This window comes from Pocillopora damicornis, chromosome 3, assembly GCF_964200805.1.
Source record: "Pocillopora damicornis chromosome 3, jaPocDami1.2, whole genome shotgun sequence".
In the NCBI taxonomy this organism is placed as follows: domain Eukaryota; kingdom Metazoa; phylum Cnidaria; class Anthozoa; order Scleractinia; family Pocilloporidae; genus Pocillopora; species Pocillopora damicornis.
In genome coordinates this window covers 27,319,233-27,340,619 of record NC_142672.1, presented here as the reverse complement: position 1 = coordinate 27,340,619, position 21,387 = coordinate 27,319,233, and the positions used below count along the sequence as shown (strand labels likewise).

The 21,387-nt window shown below is 37.2% G+C and overlaps 2 protein-coding genes and 1 long non-coding RNA gene across 6 annotated transcripts in view; 1 reads left to right on the top strand and 2 right to left on the bottom strand.

Annotated features, from left to right (window-relative positions):
- Positions 1-10,491, top strand: part of LOC113685866 (protocadherin Fat 4) — a 59,260-nt gene extending 48,769 nt beyond the window's left edge. The window contains exons 69-87 of the mRNA XM_089201978.1: positions 307-486; positions 816-920; positions 1,589-1,703; positions 2,330-2,397; positions 2,498-2,713; positions 3,529-3,779; positions 3,954-4,072; positions 4,432-4,584; positions 4,850-4,945; positions 5,227-5,273; positions 5,569-5,787; positions 6,165-6,253; positions 6,886-7,044; positions 7,403-7,600; positions 7,809-7,874; positions 8,258-8,323; positions 8,512-8,583; positions 9,099-9,150; positions 9,498-10,491. Coding sequence (XP_089058104.1) covers positions 307-486; positions 816-920; positions 1,589-1,703; positions 2,330-2,397; positions 2,498-2,713; positions 3,529-3,779; positions 3,954-4,072; positions 4,432-4,584; positions 4,850-4,945; positions 5,227-5,273; positions 5,569-5,787; positions 6,165-6,253; positions 6,886-7,044; positions 7,403-7,600; positions 7,809-7,874; positions 8,258-8,323; positions 8,512-8,583; positions 9,099-9,150; positions 9,498-9,638 — 2,412 coding nt within the window. The 3' untranslated portion in view covers positions 9,639-10,491. The remainder of the gene's footprint in view (positions 1-306; positions 487-815; positions 921-1,588; positions 1,704-2,329; positions 2,398-2,497; positions 2,714-3,528; positions 3,780-3,953; positions 4,073-4,431; positions 4,585-4,849; positions 4,946-5,226; positions 5,274-5,568; positions 5,788-6,164; positions 6,254-6,885; positions 7,045-7,402; positions 7,601-7,808; positions 7,875-8,257; positions 8,324-8,511; positions 8,584-9,098; positions 9,151-9,497) is intronic.
- Positions 10,489-18,139, bottom strand: LOC113685846 (beta-4C adrenergic receptor). 4 transcript variants are annotated; one of them, XM_089201981.1, is made up of 3 exons: positions 17,986-18,138; positions 16,807-16,862; positions 10,489-12,002 (listed from the first exon to the last, which is right to left on the bottom strand). In XM_089201981.1, exon 3 carries the CDS (start codon positions 11,985-11,987, stop codon positions 11,016-11,018), a length of 972 nt encoding a protein of 323 aa, XP_089058107.1. In that variant the 5' UTR covers positions 11,988-12,002; positions 16,807-16,862; positions 17,986-18,138; the 3' UTR covers positions 10,489-11,015. The 4 variants fall into 4 exon arrangements, with proteins under 4 accessions (XP_089058107.1, XP_027059221.2, XP_089058105.1 ...); XM_027203420.2 differs by lacking the exon at positions 16,807-16,862 and having other exon boundaries at positions 17,986-18,139; XM_089201979.1 differs by lacking the exons at positions 16,807-16,862; positions 17,986-18,138 and adding an exon at positions 14,011-16,798 and having other exon boundaries at positions 10,489-13,926.
- A 673-nt stretch (positions 18,140-18,812) lies between these two features.
- Positions 18,813-19,548, bottom strand: LOC149049128 (uncharacterized). The gene is made up of 2 exons (XR_016185297.1): positions 19,387-19,548; positions 18,813-19,149 (listed from the first exon to the last, which is right to left on the bottom strand). It is a non-coding gene; the product is annotated as an uncharacterized LOC149049128 (long non-coding RNA).
- Between the last annotated feature and the right edge of the window lie 1,839 nt (positions 19,549-21,387).

Genomic DNA, 21,387 nt, shown 5'->3' with positions numbered 1-21,387 from the left:
ATGTCAGAATTTAACGAATTATAAAAGTTTGGACCTTGAAAGTAAATTGAAAACTTCCTGGTGTTCGTTCTGCACAGTGGCAAACGGAAGGACTGAGCATTCCTAGTATTATAATTGTGGATTTGACTATTCAGTAAAAAAAAGTTATTGAATTTGGAAGGGAGAGTAGAGTTCTCGAATGAAAACATAAAAGTACCTAATTGAAACGAATGGATATCATGAAATTTTAAGAGTTTAAGTTCTTATTATCACATTGATTAAATTTCGTTCATTAACTGCGGTGAAATTTCTCTTGGGCTTATTTAGAATGTTAACACTGGGTCGTTTGTGTATGATGTCAATGCCACTGATGACGACATTATGATGAATGGGAAAGTGGAATTTGCCATCATGCATGGCGAAGAAGGGAAGTTTGTTATTAACGCTACTTCCGGAGTTATAACAACCGCTGGTGCGCTTGACCGGGAGAAAAAGGACTGGTATTCAGTAAGTAACCTTTTTTAATCCCAGGATGCTTGTCTGGGTGTTGTTAAGCCTTTCCGGTGTGATGTCTTTTTAAGCTTTTGGATTTTAAGCCTGGGTCAATGGCTAAGCCATCCACACCGAGGAACGCCTTTCATATGCACGTAAAGCGGGATTCTGGGGGGAATCAAATGGAATGGTCTTTTCAATCGGAAATATTTCGGAAATGAAAGAAATACATTTGAGGTATTCTTTTTGGTTGTTTTACCGAAATTTTTCTTTTGTAAATGAATACAATCAATCAGTTAGACTGTGATGATTTTAAGACTTAGCGATCGCATTCATTGCCTCAGCTCATCGTCATGGCACGTGACCAGGGTACGGTTCCATACATGGATTTCGGTACAGTTGAGGTGAAGATACTTGATATGAATGACAACACACCGCTATTTACTACCGTAAGTTAACTTCTAATCATTTTTCTTGTTCCTAGCCGATCAGTTGTGTGGGACTTTTGCACAGAAGTTTAGACTACCTAGATTACTTCCACCTCGGTTTTATTTCCTTCAACCTTTTGTTGTATAAGTTTGTGGTGTTGCAAGTTGTGATGAATGTCCCTCTAGAATTCAGATTCAGAAAAAGCAGTTTGGGTGGCCTCAATAAGGAAGTGTCGCTCGTAGAAGGCCTTTCGTGAACCTTTGTGAAAAGGCGTCACCATTGCCACCTAAGTCTGTGCACGGGCTTTATAGTTTTATAGTCAAGCGAGGAAACACGTCTGTTTTCTCCCCTAATCCCAATATTTGGGTTCGGAATCTTGAAACCTGTGTGTCCATAATTTTGTTTGCTTTTAAGACGAAAAAGTAATAATAAAAATAGAAGGATCGTGAGTGGCACATTATCTTTTACCGTCCAGTAGAAGTAGGTCACTCAAGAATCGATAATAATTTATGCATTGTTTCATAAATAGGTTTCTTTCAAACTAAATTAAATTCTAATCGGTCTGTAATTGATATCGTTAGTACTATGATAATTATTATTGTTTTGTTCTTGTTAACTTAATTTCGCAATTCAATAATGATGTACTTTAGTTTTCTATGGAGACGTTGGTTTTTTTTTCCTATTGTAGACTTTCGGGCCCTTCTCGGCAACTGAAAACGAACCCGAGAATACACCGATAGGAAAGGTTTTTGCTGAGGACAAAGACATCGGAAAACATGCTGAAATAACATATTCAATAACTGGTGCGAATCAGTTAGTGGTATTTACATCACATATCCTAGTTTAGTTCGTACTTGTCATTTTCGAGAGGAAATTGTCGTTTATGAAGAGTTAGGTACGCTTTAGTTCAATAAATTGCTTACAATCTACATGTTCATTCAGTTTAATTGCTAGGCATCAACAGTAACTGTCAGACAGGGTGCGATATGCTACAGAGGAATGTTACTGCATCAGGTGCACTTCATCGTCTCACTCGAGCTTTCCTTTTCTTAAGTGTTTCAGGAGGGCACTTAAAAATATTACCTTCATTAAACACGCGAGAAACAAAAGAGTGCTGTTTAAATACGCATGCGCAGCCGCCTTCTCATCTTTATTTATCTGTATCTTCGCGATAGATAATTACTCGTTGCTCATGATGCAAATTAGTGTTTCATCATTAGAATCACCTAACGTGTCATCTATGAAGTTTATTATTATCATTATCATTATTGTTATTAATAACATGACCAGTTAATTTTCAAGGATTAAAAAGAATTTTGGACAGGTCGTAGCTAAACCTCTATCGTGCTTCGCGCTGTTATCGCTAATATGCCATTTATGGCTGAAATCTGTATTTCCTACATCCTGATTTACTTTATTCCTTCACTAGGGGGAGACACTGACAACTGTTTTGAAATAAATGGAGCTACCGGAAGAATCTTTACTAACAAGCCATTGGTAAAAATTTTCATTTACTAGTCATAAAATATAATTTCGATTAATTTTTACGTTGTTTTTTGGAATTCTATCCAAATATCAATTGGTGTGTTTCATATAGGACCGCGAGAGGATTAGGCACTACGATCTTTCAGTGGCTGCAATCAATGTCGCATCCAGTCCACCCTTGAGCAGTGAGACAATAGTGAGAGTCAATGTCCTGGACACCAATGACGAAGCGCCTCGTTTTAGTGTCCCTAGCTACAACGAGACGATCTCCGAGGGAGCCAAGGCAGGAACATCCATTGTGAAAGTGTCCGCTCAAGATAAAGATCTGGTTAGTGCAGCTATACCTCTAGTTAAAAGGAAGAGGTCTGCTTGATGTAGAATTATGATTGTCAGACCTGGTTTTAAATTTCGTCCTGCAAAGCGCTAGAAAAATTGCCCCCCTGTACAGAAGTATGCTTTCGATTAACGTACCAGTTTACAAGGTTACACATCAATGGGACCCGATCGGTACTAGAAAAAGTGTCCCCTGTATACAGGTGTTTGTTCCATTAAGGTACCAGATAGAAAGGTTATTATTGAAGAATCCATCAAAACCACGCTCGGGGCTAAACAATTACAATTGAGATGTCACTCAACTGAAGGAAAAAGACACAATTTAGTAGCTTTTTTTTTTTCTGTCGAGATTAAAGTTAATGTCCCTTGAGTGGATTTACCCATTGAATGGAGTCATTTTGTCAAAGGAACTTTACAGTATACACCTGTTCCCTTGAGAAACTGAAGCGTCCAAGAGTTGTTCGTGTTTGTAAAGAGATTCAGTGTTGATTTATTGGGTTTCTTTTTCGACACGCTATAAATCAAGATCAAAGACGAGAACATTTCTAAGGGGGAACGTTATTCTATATACTCCATATCGATGATTTAAGGTTAAGAACATTAGAAAATTAGAATGAACTAAATTACTTTACTTGTACGTTTGACGTTTGTACTTTTCAATTCTGATTTAAATGGTAGATAATTGCAGCTCTTTCATTTGATTGAAAATTTTTCTTGAACATTACTCAAATTAAAATTTAAACATTGCTATGGATAGGTTTTAATCTTCGTTACGATGTAAACGTTACTTTTTAAAACTTTCTGTCCTAGGGTACTAACAGTCGTGTACTATACAAAATTCTGTATGATGAGATCACTGCAAACGTGTTTGGCATGAATCAAGATTCCGGAATAATGACGTTAAAAAACAACATCGACGAAGAAGAATACAGACGGTTTATGATTATTGTAGAGGCAAAGGACCTTGGATCACCCCAGCCCCTCTCGTCTGTTGTTCCTGTTTATGTCATCGTTGATGACGTGAATGACAATCAGCCGAAGTTTGAAAAAAAGTTTTACAGGTATTTACTTACGTGTACTTTTGTGTAAAATGAAACCGTCCTCGCTCTCGCTCACTTATCGGAAAGGCCAGCCATAACAAAGAAACCATTCACTTGTTAAATTACAGAACCAATGAAATGTTTCTCTCACTCGGTACGTCATACTGCTTCCTTTTCCTTCTTTCCTTCATTAAGTGCGTCAGTGTCTGAGACGGCTTCTATTGGTTGGTCAGTTATCAAGGTCAGAGCCACAGACCAAGATATGGGACCAAATGCCGAAATGACTTACAAGATAACACGAGGAGATGATCAGAGTAAGTCGCTAGAGTTACGATCTATCCTGGAGTACTAAATTGGTTTAAGTTTTGTTTTGCAGCTTCAAGTTTGTACAAGTGGACGAATAAAATTGTCCATAAACGTTTCATAACAATTACTGAGAGAATTCAGAACACTATGTCGAGGAATTTTTTTACATAATGTTCGTGGCCAAACCTTTTAAATGGTAATAGGAGAAAGATTTACTGGTTTCACTATCTTTGGTCAATGCCGAGCTCTTTCCAGCAATTGGTTTGTTTCCTTGCTCACCTTAGTGTTAGAACCTTGCAACGAAATAATGAAATATTGAACCACAGAATTTATAAATTTTTGTGTGTTTTTTTTTAATATCGTCTAGGTGACTTCCGTATCGATAACAGTGGTACTGTGTTCGTAAACAAGGGTCTGGATCGAGAAAGGCATTCTGCATACACGCTGGAGGTTCGAGCCTATAATTACAGAACCAAGGCTTTCAATGAAACCAGTCGACCGCGGCAGAGAAATGTAGATGGTAGGCATCGTCGTTTTGAATTGTACTCTATATTTGTTTCTTTCGTTACTACATGAATTAAACATAAGGAAAATTGTAGATCCTGTTGTAAGTTTTCAGGATCAAACGTTTTCCTCAAAACAAGGACTTTCAGCTTGCAAACGTATCTCACATGAAAGCAACTCATCGAATTTTCTCTGTGATTAAAGGTGATAAAGGTCCCATAAAAACATAGTTAAAACCCCCATGTTTTTTGGTCTCGTTTTCATATTCCTTTTTGTTTCAGCTGAAGGTTATTTGTATGACATTTCAACCCTCATCATAACTATACTTGATATCAACGATAACGCTCCTAGGTTCATCAGACCGCTCTTCACTGGAGGTAAGATCATCAAATCAGGCCGAATAAAATCATCATGATACTCTGCGGACATAACTCTGTTATTTGAGGAATACTCTACCCCTACCCCTACCCCCACAGGGGTCGATTAAATCGTAAGCCATGTAATCATGGCTAAAGGCAAGTTATTCCTGTACGTATCCTCGTTTGATTTCCTTCGTTTTATTTTATGTTTATTTTTTTCTCGGTAATCCACTTTTGCCCTGATGATTTAATACGAAAGTAAACATCGGGAAAATGAATAGCAATATCTGTTTTTTCAGGTATTGCAGAAGCTGCAGGTTTTGACTCGTACATCATGAAAGTCAAGGTATGAGAAGAAGAATATGTTGTACATAAAATTTTTATCCTAACAGCCAGCAAAATAAAATATCTTTGAGCTGGTATCTTAGTTTTCTAAAACCATCTGAAAGTGTTTGAATTAGTTACTGCTCTTGAATATAGACACATTTACGACTTTGGCATGAATGAGATAAAATTTAAACCTTCCTCGACCTGGAAAAAACCGCGAACAACCTCGTATCTTTGTAATAAAGGGACTCGCACTGATGCTATGAGCATGTACAAAGTTGAATTTTCGATAAATTTTCTCATAATTATTTCAGGCTACAGATAGAGACGCGGGTAATTTTAGTGCGGTGCAGTACAGAATATCCTCGGGAAATGATGGCGGCTTTTTCAAAATAGACGAAGACACTGGATTTATAACAACAGCCAGCAACTTTAAAGGGAAGAAGGGCGAACGTTTTGAAATTAAAGTCAGTGCTCATGACAACTACGGCAAACCTCCTACAAACGAAGCTGATGGAGAGGCCACGGTTCAGGTACTTTATTTTGAGGTGGTTACAACCAATGTAATTAGCACTTCTACACGCACCAACATATAGTTAGCATATCAACACTTGTACATGCCACCTATGTAAGTCTGTATTTAAAGTTGTTTAATGGAAAGCTGATTGGTTTTGAAAAGTAAAAAAGAATGATCAAAATTAAGAACAACGAATTAGTTACTAAACTCAAGCTAAGAAAAAGATAGTAGAATGCTGATGGGGTTATCGAACTCGTCCATGAGTTGTTAGCATAATTATTCCATAAACATTCAGCTGGGTATGAGATATACATTTTATATGAAAGTAAAATAATCGAATTAATTGTTGATGCGTGCAGCTATCATTTATACGGTCGATAACACGTCTTACAGATATTTGTTCTTGTTGACGAGCAACGCGTAACTCTCAAGGCTGAAGTTGACCCATCTCTTATCGAGAGAAATAAGGAGGAATTTATAAGGTTAGAGACTACATGATTGAAATTAGTTCTTTACTCTTTTTAATGCTTTATAATATGATTCTCAATAAAGTATTTGTATTCGCATGTCGCAAGTTGCACATCCCACATCTACTTTGACGTATCTAACTTACTGTAAGTTTTAAATTTCCAGTTTTCACGGCTTTGTTTCGAACGTTAGTGGAAGAGGCCTTAGAAATTATCATATTATCTATAAACACATCCATGGACAATTCCATCAATTCCTCTATCCCACATTTCTTTCCTTCTTTGTGAATTCTTTTTCGTCTTTATTCCGTCACTTTTGTCTCTTCTATTCATTAGATTTAAATTGTGTTCCTATCCACATTAACAGTGTCTTTTATGTGATCCGATCTGTGAATCCGTTCATGAAACGAGGGGATTCAAAACGTTTCCTAATTGGCTCGGCAAACTCATTTCAATATCTTCATCCTCTCAGCCTGATCACTTAGCATACCTATATTTTTCTACTGAATAAATTTCAGACTGAGATTGGCTGCCCTACTTATTCTTATCAAGGGGACTGCGTCTTGTGTTCAATAGACTGTCTTTTACAGATAATGAATCCTGTATTTTATTTAATTATAATCAATTTTTTTGTGTTGTTTCCTCAGTGTGTTGAATAACATAACCGAGGCCGAGGTGAATATAGAGGCGATTTTCAAAGTTTTTTCGGAGAACTCTGAGGGTAAGCAGATCGCAAATTCTGAGGTGTTGTTCCACGCTGTTGACCTCAATACTCAGACCATCATGACCAGCAATGAAGTGCTCAGGTAAATATTTCACCATTATGGTAATGTAAAGATAGGTTACTAAAACCCTTTTTTTTTTACTTTAAGAGAGACAACTAATGCTTAGCTTTCTCTTAATAATTTTTCATACGTTAGACAATATGTTTAGGTAATCGCAAGGTTGCGAATTCAATTTAGTTTGTAGAAATTCAAAGAGCTTGCAAATGTTTATGCCAATTTACACCAGGCTGAACTGCTACCTACTGTTTTTCTTAAGTTCCTCCTTGTTATTTATCCATTTACTACCAAAGAAACCTCAAAACATTAGGAACAACTATTTCCTTTTTACAACGAAAAAAATAGGCTATTGTTAAACGTTATTACGTTTTTGCTACTCCAGCACTATTGAAAAGCACACTGACCAGTTGGAGACCTTGTACGCCAGATGGAAAATCAGAGCTCCCATCGCTTCCACCACACAACGTCCAACAGAGGACAGTGGCCTGGGTAACGCTGAACTAGCACTTATCATCCTTGGATCTGTAGTTGGGCTGCTGTTGTTACTGGGTCTGTGTTTTGCCGTAAAGACACGTTGCAGGTAACTATATTCAATGCATTTACAATTTTCAACTGAGTGTCGAAAGAAAACGCAAAATTAAGGTTTCCTTCAGTATGATTGTAACAACTCTCTAATGCCTAATTGTCTCCGTCATGAGGAGCAACGCTCACTCTTTTACGCATACCAGCCTAAGAACCATTTTAATTTTCAAAGTGAATCATAATCCTCTACGTTGTCTCTTTTTTAGAGTAAAGAAACGTGAAATGTACAATTCGCCAAGAGCTCGAAGAAAGCTTGGTAGCACCAATCGCAAGTAGGTGTTTTAAATGGAGCTCCTGATATTTCAATACGACCATGCCATCGATCGGTACTATGTTTAAAGAATGTGCAATCACGCTGAAACAGGAAAACAACTGAACAATTATTTCACTACCTTAACTGGAAGCTTTCCTTTTCAGTTCTTCTTAGAAGAAAGTGAATAAAGAGTACCATCTTTTATAAATTATCAGTATTTCTCTTTAATTTTATTTGGTGGACTAAGACTTGTGATAATCACAAAGGTATCTTTATTTATGTGTAAACGTTCCTTATCCTCCTATTTCATCAAGCTTGCAAACCATGAAAATCTCATGGCCTTCTCATGTTCAGGTATACTTTGCATTATAAAAATTATTTCTATATTTTTTCTTCTTCCAGTGGCTCCTGGCCGTATTATGATGACGTCATTGGAACTATAGAAGACAAGAGTGTAGCTTCTGTCAGGTATAATAAAGCTGTATTAACGTTTACCCACTGCTTAAAATCGTACTTTTCTCCGATATCTGATTGAATTTTAGTCCTTACCGGACAAAATCATTCACTAACTGAGTGGTGCATATAATATGTTTCTTGCCTTGCTTATCTTTGTGAATTCGTTAACTTTTTCATTACGAACTTGTTTTTTGTCGCAGGATGTCTCATCCGTATGGAAGCGACCCAGGAATGTACAGCGGCTCAGATTATGTGCTCACTAAGAAAGGACGGTAAGTTGTTGACAATGAAATTTACTAACGCAATGTGACCCTCATTTAGGTTATACTCTCCAGGCTTGAAAAACTGTCCCTTGAATGGAGGTCTTTTTAGACGAGAGTGAAAAATACCGAGGGCTTGGAGCGTAATGCACTGATTAGGATCTAACTTTGTGTCCCTTGAGTAGAGTTGTCCCGAAGTAGAGATACTACAATGTTGGTATCGGATTTTCAAGCAAATGTTTGTACCTTTATTTTACTGTTTTATCCATTACGTTGTTTCTTGTTTACCGGTGCACGGTGTTTACTCACCTGTAATTTACCATTTTCTTTTCACATTCGGTATATATTCCAACACACAGTTAATCTTTAAAAATTAATATTCTCTATGGTAGAAGTTGCCATGAACCAATGGGGACCTTTTAGGTTTGGCGGTTTGGCAAAATTTCTTAAAGTTTTGCAGAAAGGGGCATTTAACAGCACAACCCTCCATAGTCTCTAGGATTAACAGACACTTTTTTTTCTTACAGCTCATTGGAAGACAGAATTTGGGATGATGAGCCTGACTGCTATTTATCACAGGTTACAAATGCCCTCAAAAATTAGTATCTTGACCTATAAAAAAGATAATGTTGTAATATTAAGTGATAACTGCGCCTGTAGTTAAAGGTGCAAAGATTTAATGCGAAAATGAGTTCAACCTTGAGAAAATAATGAAACGTCATTTTCTCTTCGTCCAACAGAATATCTGGCATCTGTTTTCTCTTCGTTGCATGCACATGAAAAATTGATACTATCTAAACTTATTCAGGCAAGCTCAAAATTTGCGATATTTCCTACCCATTCGGCTGCTTCTAGCAGTATGTCAGAGGGACGCTTTGTCCCAATCCCGAGGCGAAGTTTTGACAACTTCTCTCTGTACTCTTTAGGATTCAAATTCTAAAATCGACTCATACCTTGATGATGACGGCGAATCAGAACACGGTGCAGCCGGAAGTGATATCAGCCAGGAAAGCTCCGTCCACTCATCGAAACTAACAGCTGACGGCATGGTGGTTACGAAAGTCTAGCAGGATACATCTCTTTCTTTGAAATACGAATCATTACAATACTGAGTTCCAATTTTTTCGGCGAGAATGGACTAAAACGGTCTCTTCTGACTTATCTTATTGTCAAAATTACTTGATGCAACTTTTTAGCGCTTCTAGAATCATAAAATAATGAGCAGGTGCTATAGGCAAAATGTATTTAAAAAACGCGAGTTGTATACCCTTTTTCCTGGCCACTTGGATGTTAGAATGCATTAGTGAGGCGTTTTTCGCCTTGAATTGTGAGAACATTTTGATTAAACTGTTCCCTTTAGTTGTCAGCATGAGGAGGAAGGAACTCATTGTTATAAATGAATAACACTGAGGGCGTTTTCAGTTTCCAACGAGCCTTTCAAAACGTGTCTTCGAATGTGCACAGTCGAATTTTCATCTCATTTTCTTTACTATTTCGATGTTTGATAAAAAGCTATATTGTATTTGCATCACACTTCTTCTCTGATGATTTAAGTCTACGGCCAATCATTTTCAGGAAATGGGCATGTTCGAGCAACTCGAGCAACTAGTTAAAGGAAGGTTTATTTTCGCGTTCACTGAGCTTGACATTCAGAGTGAAAATCTCGCCGGGAATCGGCGCAGAGCTCCTCGCTGATCGTTTGATTTTCATTTGATATTACCTATTGTCACATTATGGACTTTCCAGGGGGACTTCAGAGTGGTTTATTAGGACCTGCCTTCTCGCGATCAGCCTTATCAGGACCTGTTAGCGGTAGGTCCCGCAAGCAATTGGAAAGACCAAATGACATTCTTCTCGATACTATCAATTTAAGGGTAATAATGCACTATTAAACCAATAAGATTGAATTTTTGGTCATTATCCTTGACTTAAGTTTATTATGATGTATATCCAGTTGTTATTCTTACAATTACTTTGTCTATTCCTAACCTTTTTAAGCAGCTCTCTGCAAATACTTTTCTTCTATATATGTACATATGAATTGAAGAATTTTTTTGTGATGATGTCATGTTTCGATGTTGAAAACTGAATGAGATAACAATTGCTTCAGCCTGGCAATTGTTGTTATTGTGGAGGAAAATCAGTCTTTGCTCTTGAGTGGTTTAGTTCGAATATGCAGTGGCACTCCTTTGATCGACCGGTGTAAGTCGGGCCTCGTAAATCAAATTGCCGAATTTGGTTAATTAAGGTTTGTTGGATTTGCCTCAGTTAAATGTAAAGTTAAACTTGTCCACCAGAAAGGTTGTCATTTAGCAGAGAGGTCTACCCCCCCTACATATACTATTCAGTAAAGCTTCCATTACGTATTAAATGGCCCAAATTTCCTAAGACTTTGGGGAGCCTTGTAGACTCTTTTTACATAGAGTTACACGACAAATCACTGATCACCTTAATTGCAGGGATTCAAATAGCGCAGTCCTTTTCCGTTTCAGCGATCCAAGAAGAGTTCTAGTGAATTTTGGTATTCTTATGGAGTATACGATTGGATTGGCAAAGCTGTTACTATAATGCAACAGCTTTGTGAAAGCGAAGACTTCATAAGGAATGTGAGATGACTCCCAAGTATCACTTAAGAAAACAACGATGTTAAGAATGTAGAAAGGTATCCAGGTTAAAACGAAAACAAGTGTTATAATTAAAAGGGTTGTGACGAGTTGTTTCTCTTGAGCACTTCGCTTCAGTTGGTCAAGTTCTTCCTTATATCTGCTCTCCCGCTTTGGTTTCTCTCTCTTGTGATAGGAAACATTAGCCCATACAAGCACATATGCCACACAAATGACCAAAAGTGATGAGAATATGAAGAAAATAATAAAACAGAAGAAAATTCTGAACTTGAACACTTCGAATCCGTTCATAAAATACAACACAGCTACAAACAAAGACAACATCCATACGACTGCTATGAGCTGGTGGTAGGTTTTTTTGGAGGTAAGACGATGTCTTAGAGGACACATCACTGCATACAGTCGCTCCAGAGCGATTACTGTCAGAGCAAAGATTGAAGCAAACGCTGTGAAAATGTCAATGGCCTTATACGCAATATATGTCCCTTTCACATTTGTTTTCCAGTAGGATGTCAACTGATGAATATAAAGTGGAACTGCAAATGTGCCAACCATGAGGTCTGCAATAGCTAACGTTACAAGAAAGTAGCTGGCACGCATGCGTAGAAGTTTCCTTTTAGTGAAGACTGCGATGGTCAGGCAATTGCCAACGATGATAGCTATTGCCACGAATGCGAGTGCTACACACCACGTGACCTGCTCAGACATGGGCATGGCGCCATTCATAGTTGGTGTTCCCTGGGTTGAATTGAAGTCGTAGCTGTTAGAGCTTTTATTCATGGTCCTGTTCATACTGAGTGATCACACCTGCAAAGAAAACAAACAAAACAAAACAACTAAACAGGCCACGTGGCGAGACTGTTAGCAGAAGGTAAATCAGGATTAATTCAAAGTTGTTACATTATGGGTTTTACCTCCCTAAATTTCAGCTTTCGTGTCTCAAACTAATTAATTGGGTAAATTAGTGTTATCAAATGAGTTAAAAGGTAAATTGGCCACCGTTAAGAGTTTTTAAACTCTTAACGGTGGCCAATTTACCTTTTAACTCATTTGATAACACTAAAAAAGGCTGACGTTTCGAGCGTTAGCCCTTCGTTAATCGCTCTGACGAAGGGCTAACGCTCGAAACGTCAGCCTTTAAACTCTTTACGGTGGCCAATTTACCTTTTCAACTCAGTTGATAACACTATATTACCCTGTTTACTCTCCCACCGACGCAGCACCACAGTTTCTCTTAAAACTTACCCCTTTATTCAAACTAGTTAATTGCAAAGCATGGTATTATCCACCATCTTCAACCTTCACCTTTTTTTGTTACATGAAATGCTAATTTTTTTTTGTTTACAACATTGGATTTTGTTTACTTTTTTTCTAAGGTTTTATCTAATTTAAATTTTACTTGTAGTGCATCATTGAAAGACGTTGACTTTGGTAAAACGATACCATTACGTTTGTTATTATGGTAGCACAATGCTACAATGGTAACTATTAAAGAGAAATATCAGGTAACGATTGTCGGGATGATTTCAGGGCAACACTACATTTACGAAAACGGAACGATTACTCTTCGATGATCAGACTAAAAATTTCTCCAAAAACAAGTTATGTCCTGCACGCGGCTGCTTGGAAAGTCCTTCAAGTAACTGCTCATTTCCCTGGTTCTGTTCAGCTTTGAAAACTCGGCAGTCTTCAATGTGATGCGTAATGGATCGTATGCCCTTGTGATATATATTTGGCTGGGACCACAAAACTCGTTATTTCCATTTCTCCGAATTGATATATTATTTTGATGTCGGTGTTTTTCCTAAGAGGTATAATATTTGAAACCACTTGCCTCTATTTCGAAATTAGTAAGCTTGGTAAGGACAATCATTATTTTGTGGCCTTGATGACGGTTTTGCCGCTTGAAAATATTTAGAAATGTAGAAAGAGAGATTTTTATCATTCACCTGACTCCTAAGTCGTCTTTCTTTAGATGAAAACTCATTTTCTCCAATTGAAAAATAAACGCGTCGTTGTAGGGATAATTTCATTAGATAACATCAAGAGATGAAGACCTCCCCTCTGAAGTAAGAAGAGCTAGGTTGCTTTTTCAATTACACCGACTAAAACTTTTGCTTCAGGCCTTATCTGATATTCAACGGATCACAACCTCCTTTATCTTTTCTAATAACATCCAATGACCTTCCACTGTCAACAAAGGAGTGAAAATTCACAGTTGCATTTTATTTAAAAAAAAACACAATGAACAAAGCTTGAACATGCCCTTTGTGGACCGCTAAGAATATGTGCTGATAACAGTATGCCTGATTATTAAATGGATTTAGAACCAACAAATAATATTCCATGTTTACTGCTAAAACTTGTACTGTCGATGATGTTTCCTCTTCATTTGCGAAAAAATCGTTCAATATTTATTCAAATTGGAACATGCTATTAGACAAGTCTATTAGATACAAGACAATACTTAATGAAAATTTATTCCGCCACCTCAGTTGGTTGTCTGATATGTTTTCTCAACTTAATGAGATTTCTTGAAAATGGTCCCGCTGATTCACGAATCGAGGTAGTTTAGCGTCATCTTATGGCAAAAGTGTTTCTGAATGCCACGAGCTTTCTGGCGACGAAGTGATGTATATGCGGTTTGTGTCCGATGATCGATTACATATGTATTTGGAGAAAAAGACATGTAAAAAAACACCACTAAGGCTCCTACTGAAGAATATCGCTCCTAAAAAAATAGTGATGAAAAATAAACATCTATGATGACTGACATAGTAAACGAAATTATATATAACAGTTGAAAAATATTTACCCAAATGGTTCTTCAAGCGTGTTGTGATTCACTTTCGTTAAAAACTTTTAGCCTCCGGCTTCCGGCATTTTCAGTAATTTATATTCTTCAGAAATGTAATGTTCGTGTAGCTATGTTTTCCACTGCAATGCAGCCGTGCTGTAGTAACTGTACCCCAAATGATTTTGTTATCATGATGTTGCCATTAGATTTTAAACCTAATCCCATTTAAAGCTACTTTCCCCAAGCACCTGGATACTATCCCGATCTCCAGTTATGTCATTTACCTTAAAGAATTCACGAGAAAACTTCCAGGATCGTCCTAAGGAGTCCATCGAATTTAACTTTAAAAAAATGATCGTCAGCGCCGAACCTCCAAAGTACTGAGTCAAGAAAAGACAGTTTAGCGGGCGCAATAATGCACTGAGGCCAGTGCAGGCTAGTTTGACTCTCGCTCTTTTTTGTGTTTTTCATCGCCAATTCATTTATGCTAAGGAATCTTGCGTCGCAAAGTACCTCAAAAGATATCTCAGGAGATTATCTTAATTTTCACTTGGAATAACAAAGAACGCAAAGCTATTGAATCACATTGTAGAATAAAGTGTATTAAAAAGCAAACGTCGGTTATGCCGGAGAAAAGTAAAATTTTAGCCAAAACATGTTTTCAATAACTTTTCATTTCTCGGAGTTTTCCTCAAGTTCAAACAAAGTTTTCTAAAGCGATCGGTAAGCTGCAATCTTTGCCGTCGGCGTGTGTGTTTTGTCAAAATACGAGATTTGACATGAAAGGCTTGTGAATTTTCAGTCTATAAGGTTTCTCAGGAACTGAATTATCTTGATCTCCTTCTGTCATTTGTACTTTAATTGATCTCAGAAGACCCTGCTTATTTTTCACTCAATTTGAGTTTGATGAATTTCATTTGTATAATTAGACAAGTTCCCTTTTTTGCAACCATGACCTTGAGCATTTTTTACATTTTGCTTCCAGCCATATCATAGGGAAACAGGTATCTTTAATTTAATTATAATGTTCATTATCCACTAAAATATGTCAACGAAAATTTCCATCGCAAAAAAAAAAAACCTCTATGAAATATTGAATATATGCGTCCATTCAGAGACCCATTTTGGTCTGTTTTACTTGTATTAGCGGGCTGTTTTCTGAGGTGCTTGGTTATAATCTAAATTTAATTGTTTATTACTTTTCCTTGGACCAAATCAGCGTTAATGAAACGTGCTTTACCAGCTTTTCTGTTTCTTGGGGTAAATGGTTATTGCAACATCAATTTTTTAGTGGTCCTCAAGTTGCAATGAGCCGGTTACAAGCAACCGACCTTCTCTCACCTTGTGTTAGGTTCACACGAATCAGCTTAGTCCAAATTCTTTTCAAAAAAAGTAGATTATCCCTTTGAACTTCTTTGAGTTGAACAGTACTGATTATCTTACCCACTGAGAAACTGCCAGTCGCCAGATATGAGAACGTGACAATTTGTAAAGAATCTAGTGAACATGAGTGCGTTTTCTTGCAAGTTATTTGCTCGTTAGAATATTGTTATCGAGATACAATCATCATATCAATAAGGGAAGAGGTAAGTTCAGTGCGACAACTGAATCCTTCTATCTGTTGGACTATTGATTAGACTGACACCACAGAGCATCTTTTTTTATAAACGATAAATCTAACGTCGGCGAAAATATAAAAGAACAAAAAAGTTACCAGCAGGCATACACTCGAGAAACTTCTACTCAATGATGAGAAGGACCGAGTTTACCTTCCCCAGAAACAACATAAGAAAAACACCTGCAGTGGCGGTTGTATTGTCGTATGAAAGGTAAGGAGAAATTCTCAAGAAACGGAATTTGCCTTTGGCTATCGGAGTAATAGCAGTAATGTTTAGCTTTCAGACGCAAAGAACAATTTGTGGCCAGTTGTAAAAAAGCAGGAAAAGATCGCATTTATTTGGGTTTGGGATTAAGCAAAAAACGGTTTAAGATAGGTTGTTGAGGCAAACATCGACTGAATTGAGCAATTATTTTAGAAATTTCCATATTTACGCTATTAGCTAAAGGGGTGACAATAAAATTTCGGCAAACAATTGAGCAATTTCCGCCAAATGCTCTTGATAGTATGGCGAGTCTTTATGGCGAGTCTTCAAGCTTAGCCTACGCAACTACCAGCTCCGACTTCAATCGCCCCAAGCAAAAAAAGTACTCTTCTAGTTCACTTTTTAATGTAGATATAATTTACTTCCACATGCAATAATGGAAAGTACTGAAATGAAATACCGTGAAGAATCCTACAAATCTTCAAATCCCTTTAAAGTGAAACTATGTTGTTCACTCTATTGCAAAGAGTGTGGTTTCGAACTAGCCAATCAAAGGCTAAATTATATTTGATCACCCGTAATTAATCCAATTGATGGCTTTTTTGGTGGTTTGTGGCTTGATAAATTGTTTTCGTTTACGCTTAAGCTTTCCAGCATGCTTAAGCCCGCAGAGACATCTTCACTTTCTATTGCAGCTCCCTGCCTACTCGCTATACCCTCATACATCCCCTCACTCAAAACAATCTGAGCAATATGCTAGTACCGTCTGCTAACGCCAGTGACCTAAAAAAGTTCCAAGTTTCCAAAAGTCTCGAGTTCCCAGTTTAAAGCAAATGAGAACCAATTGAATCATTGCTTATATATCCTACTATGTTTGCTGTCTATTCATGAACCCAGTGAATATTGGTTTCAGCAATTAGAAAAAGGTCTTCCTTTCTCTCTGCATGTGCAAATTGTACAAAATCATGGCAAGGTCTGATAAATTTCTTACCTCTTCCCTCTTCATTTCCTTTCCAGATACAGCTTGTTGTCGTGACAACTTATTCCCTGTTGCAAGTGTTTGAGATACCAATTATGAATACTACTTAACCTAGCATGCTGAGATCTGCTATGATCTCACGTTGATACGAAGACAGATTGGCAACCAGGACAGCTCCCCCAGCCAACTTCAACATCTCGGGATTCACATAGTAAAAACATGTTTGCAACCACAAAATATATTCGACACCAAAGTCACGCACATAGCTGGGCACAAAGGAGAACTTTCAACAGAGTTTTTGGCGAAATGAAAAATTACATGCCTTTTTGTTTTAGGTTTAAATTTTGCTCGCCATTTATTGGCCAGACAAAGAAGTGACTGTCAAATTGTCTTCTCTTTTTTATTTCCTCAATTTTCATGACAGTTTTATCATCACCTAAAGAAAAACTTTTCCCAAATAGCAATGAAGCAGACGCTGGCTTTCAATTCATTATAAAGCCTTACTAAGATAGAAACATTCTCGGCTTGATTATGAGAGCTTCCATAATTCTTTGAGATAGACTTTAAATTTTCTTCTTCTTCTGGCCGAATAGATTCAATTTTACCTGTCACCCTAGGGTGTATGCAATCTATTAGATGAGGTCAATTTTGTTTTTCAGAAACAAATTTTCTCTGCGCTTCCCTTTACATCAGTTGCCGCATCAGTTATCTTAATCTCGTACATCCATCAAAAACCTCATGCGTTTTATTCTCATCAAATACAATGTTTTCTTTTCAAAATGCTTACCTGCTGAGAAAAGAAATGAATTGCCCTATTCAAAAATATTCATGCCAGCCTGTTTATTCTTTTACTTAGAATTGCTCTTTGCGAAGAAAACCTGATCATTCGGAGGCGGATTTGTTGCGCAATTTTCTATCGTTTTCTTTGCCCAATCACCCTACCATATGACTTACAACTATAAAGTGACTAATACTTAAATGCGAAGAGTTTCCAATCAAGCGCTAGCAATTCTTTTCATCGAAAAAAAAAGAATTTATGATTTAAACTCCTTGATAATAAAACCATAATTGTTTCAAAAGTATCCTTTTGACTATGTGTAACAATTGACGACTCTCGAGGAATAGTTTGATTTCACGTTTGCCGTCTAATTAGCTCGTGATCTAATTGCAAAAATGTGTTTTATTACTTACCGATTACTGCAATAGCAAAGGTTCTTTCTTTCAGAGAAGTATTTTCAACGTAACCTGAGTAGTGAAAAAGGAAAACTCCCCTTTAATTGTGCGATTCTTTGAGTATAACTTGGAGACAGCGATGGCGAAACACTGTTGTGATGATGACAAATGTATTTTGTCGCGAATTAAAATAAACATACAAATGTTGGCATATGATTCTGGTTGAAGATATCCCACGCAATCGGAAACAATTACGCAATTTGCAAAACATATTATTATGGGCTATTTTGTGTTATTCTTTGTTGCTCGATCGTGTGATTCAATCTCTGATATATGACATTTTAATGGATTAATACCATTTAATTCGAAGCACGAATCTTGCGTTTAGCAATTTTACTGTCTGTAGAAGACTATCTCCATCATCTATAATTGCTCTAAGAATTATGTGGTGCATTTGGCTATAGTTAGCCATCGTCGGGATAGAAGATTTTTTAAATAGAGTCGTATTTGCATCACTTCTTTAAAGATGTTATTGAATCTATTTATAATTCATGGAGAGTGGTGTCCTTTTTTCAGTTTAATTTTCAAGACGACATGATGCTTTCAATTAAGCAATTCAACCACAGTTGTTTCTTGGGAACGTTCGACGAAAAAAAAAAGGAAAAAAAAAGCTTGGCTAAAAAAAAAGCTATAAGTAGGTAATGAAAAAAAGTTTAAACTTCTGAACCGCACATATAGTCTAATATTTAATTTTTTTGGCATTAATGATAAATACGATGTAAAAGAGACCATTTGAATAAGGGAGAGATAATTAGTTGTAACATTTTAAACACAAACACCTTCAATTTACAGAAACACGGAAGTAATTTTATTTCTTTTGACCAATGAAGTAATGTTTCTTTTTTCTAAATGAGAATATCCAAAGAATTACGTCCTTCCTACAGATCTGTTATGCATATAAATAAGAAAATATAACTAATAGGTTGATGTTAGTCTTGGCTCAAACAGCAGGACGTCGCGGAGAAACATCGGTTTCACCAAAATTGCCTTCAAGAAGTCGACTTTGGTCCATTTTGTTTGAACACCTCCATCAAATTAACTCGAATAGGATCCAAAACTTCCATCATGATACTCTGAAGTTTGTCGTGACTCCACTGTTGTCGATCCCTTTAACTTTTATTTCTGAAATTATATTGAAGGTTTATCTTGAGCGGTTTTGTTTACGAGGCGATGTTGCTAAAGAACACCGAAAATATCACATTTAAAATTTTCAGAAGAAATGTGGGAAATATTCATCGATCTCTCATTAAATATATCACAAAGGAAGAGGTACTTTCTTCAATGAAGTGAAAGTCCGAGAAATTGCGCGAAAAAGGTTTTTCATGGCCTATTAAATGCCGGCGAGTCCTCCTTCTGTACCGTGATGTTACAAGGAGTTCTTCTTCTCCGCAGGATCCTAGCTCATTGCAGTCAATCCCACGGCATGGCTCCAGGTTTTCCTTGCAGTAAGCTGTTGCCCCCACTAAAATCATGGGTGCTGAGGGGCACTGTGCGAATAAAGCTTCTTGCCTGAGAAGGCAAACGTAGTAACCCGGCCTTGGCTAGAACCCAGGTCTCTCATTCTGGAGTTCAACGCGCGATAAACACTTGGCCACCGCGGCTTACGACCGCAAAGCAATTTATCATCCATCGCGGGCTCAAAGGCTGCAAACTACTCAAAAAAATTCTTCTTAAAAAATGTCAATTTTTTTTCGCACAATGGTTCACAGCTAATGGTCAACGCTCCAGTACAGTATTCAGCTTGAATATGCCTTTTTAACATCAAAACTGCCGTTAAACTACAATGGTTCACAGCTAATGGTCAACGCTCCAGTACAGTATTCAGCTTGAATATGCCTTTTTAACATCAAAGCTACCGTTACGTGATTAAATCTGCTCAGCAACATGTTAGAGGTTGCTAAAATGCAGAAATGAAAAATTAACATTTTATTGCAGAGATTGTCTCTGTTCCAATGAATCAGCGGTATCAACTGGTACCGCTGGGTTGATGCATATATTAATATTCTCTTATTATCACGGCGAACGGGTAATTCTGTCGGTAGAAGTTGTGATGTCGGATCAGCTAACGGTAATGTCTCGGTGGCTCACTGAAATAGAATCTTGGAGCTCGGAGTCTTGAAGTTCGTTTTCTCATAGGGACTCAAACTTTTTCCTCATCCCACAATAGTGGGACAAAGCATTGTTCAGCCGAAGGTCTTGAAGGAAATTAACTTCTGGGTTTAAATGGATCTGCCATACCTTTTAATGGACCATGTATATCTAATTTCCCACTGCATGGTTTGTAAACAAAACATCTATCCGTGGTAACTCACGAGGGTTTTGTCAAATAAATTTTTATAGGTCTCATGGACACTTTTATATCATCCTATGTTTAGATTCCTTCGTAAGTAAACTGTTTTAAGTCGGATGAGTAATCACGAGAGTTGATTGGAGGACCAAACTGTTCTTTATGTAAGTAAAAATCAGCATCTATGAGCCTCACTTGACACCGGTAAAAAAGTATCTAAATCGAAAGAACAACCATTTTCTTCTATAAGAAGGTTGTTAACCTTTGTAAGCGGCAGTCAACAACATATTCATATACACAACTTATCTTCATTGCTTTTAAACGGTGACGTCGGCCTAACAGGGAACAGTAGTTTTCAGTCTATAGTGTGCTGGTAAAATTAAAAAATATGATCTGACTGTAGTCGGCCCATGCATCCTCATACGTCATATAGACATGTAGTGCAGCCTACATCATACTGAAAAAAAGGTGTGTTGCACAAATGAAGCGCTATTCTAAATCATTGAATCCTAAGTTATAGCGTGACGCAATTCTGTTGTGATAGTCCGTCGACGGTTCATGGTCATAAATAGCTACCGCTGTTTTGAAACCGACGATTGAATGTGCAATTATCTCACGCACTTTACATCAACCGCCCCGATTGTTTTTTAATTACAAAGACGTTTTTCAGGAACTTTTGTTGGCTCCGAACCCTTTGGGAGGTGCAATCGGTACTTTTGTTTACACTGATTTCGTAAAAGATCTCTTAATATTCGACTGAAGAGGTTTCGGTATTTTCATGCAAGCGAAAACTTCTGTCCAAACAACTGCATCAGACTTGTTTGTTAAGCTTTCATTGAATGTTTGTTTGCGAATCCCTTCTTTTGAAGTTCAAATAAGTTGAATAAGTCATTCAAATACTCATCAATACGTCATTAACGCTATAGTTGTTTTTAGTTGAAAACATTGTTTAAAAAAATCTTTAAGTACGTGTAGTAGTTTAGACTCAGTTGTTTATGGTCAGATGTTCAGGAGTGAATACTGAAAGAGTGAAGGAACAAATACGGAAAAAATCGCTTTCGTGAATGGGTTTG

Bases quoted from the DNA above. Each gene is read 5' to 3' on its own strand.
- LOC113685846 (XM_027203420.2), bottom strand. From the start codon at position 11,987: ATGAACAGGACCATGAATAAAAGCTCTAACAGCTACGACTTCAATTCA.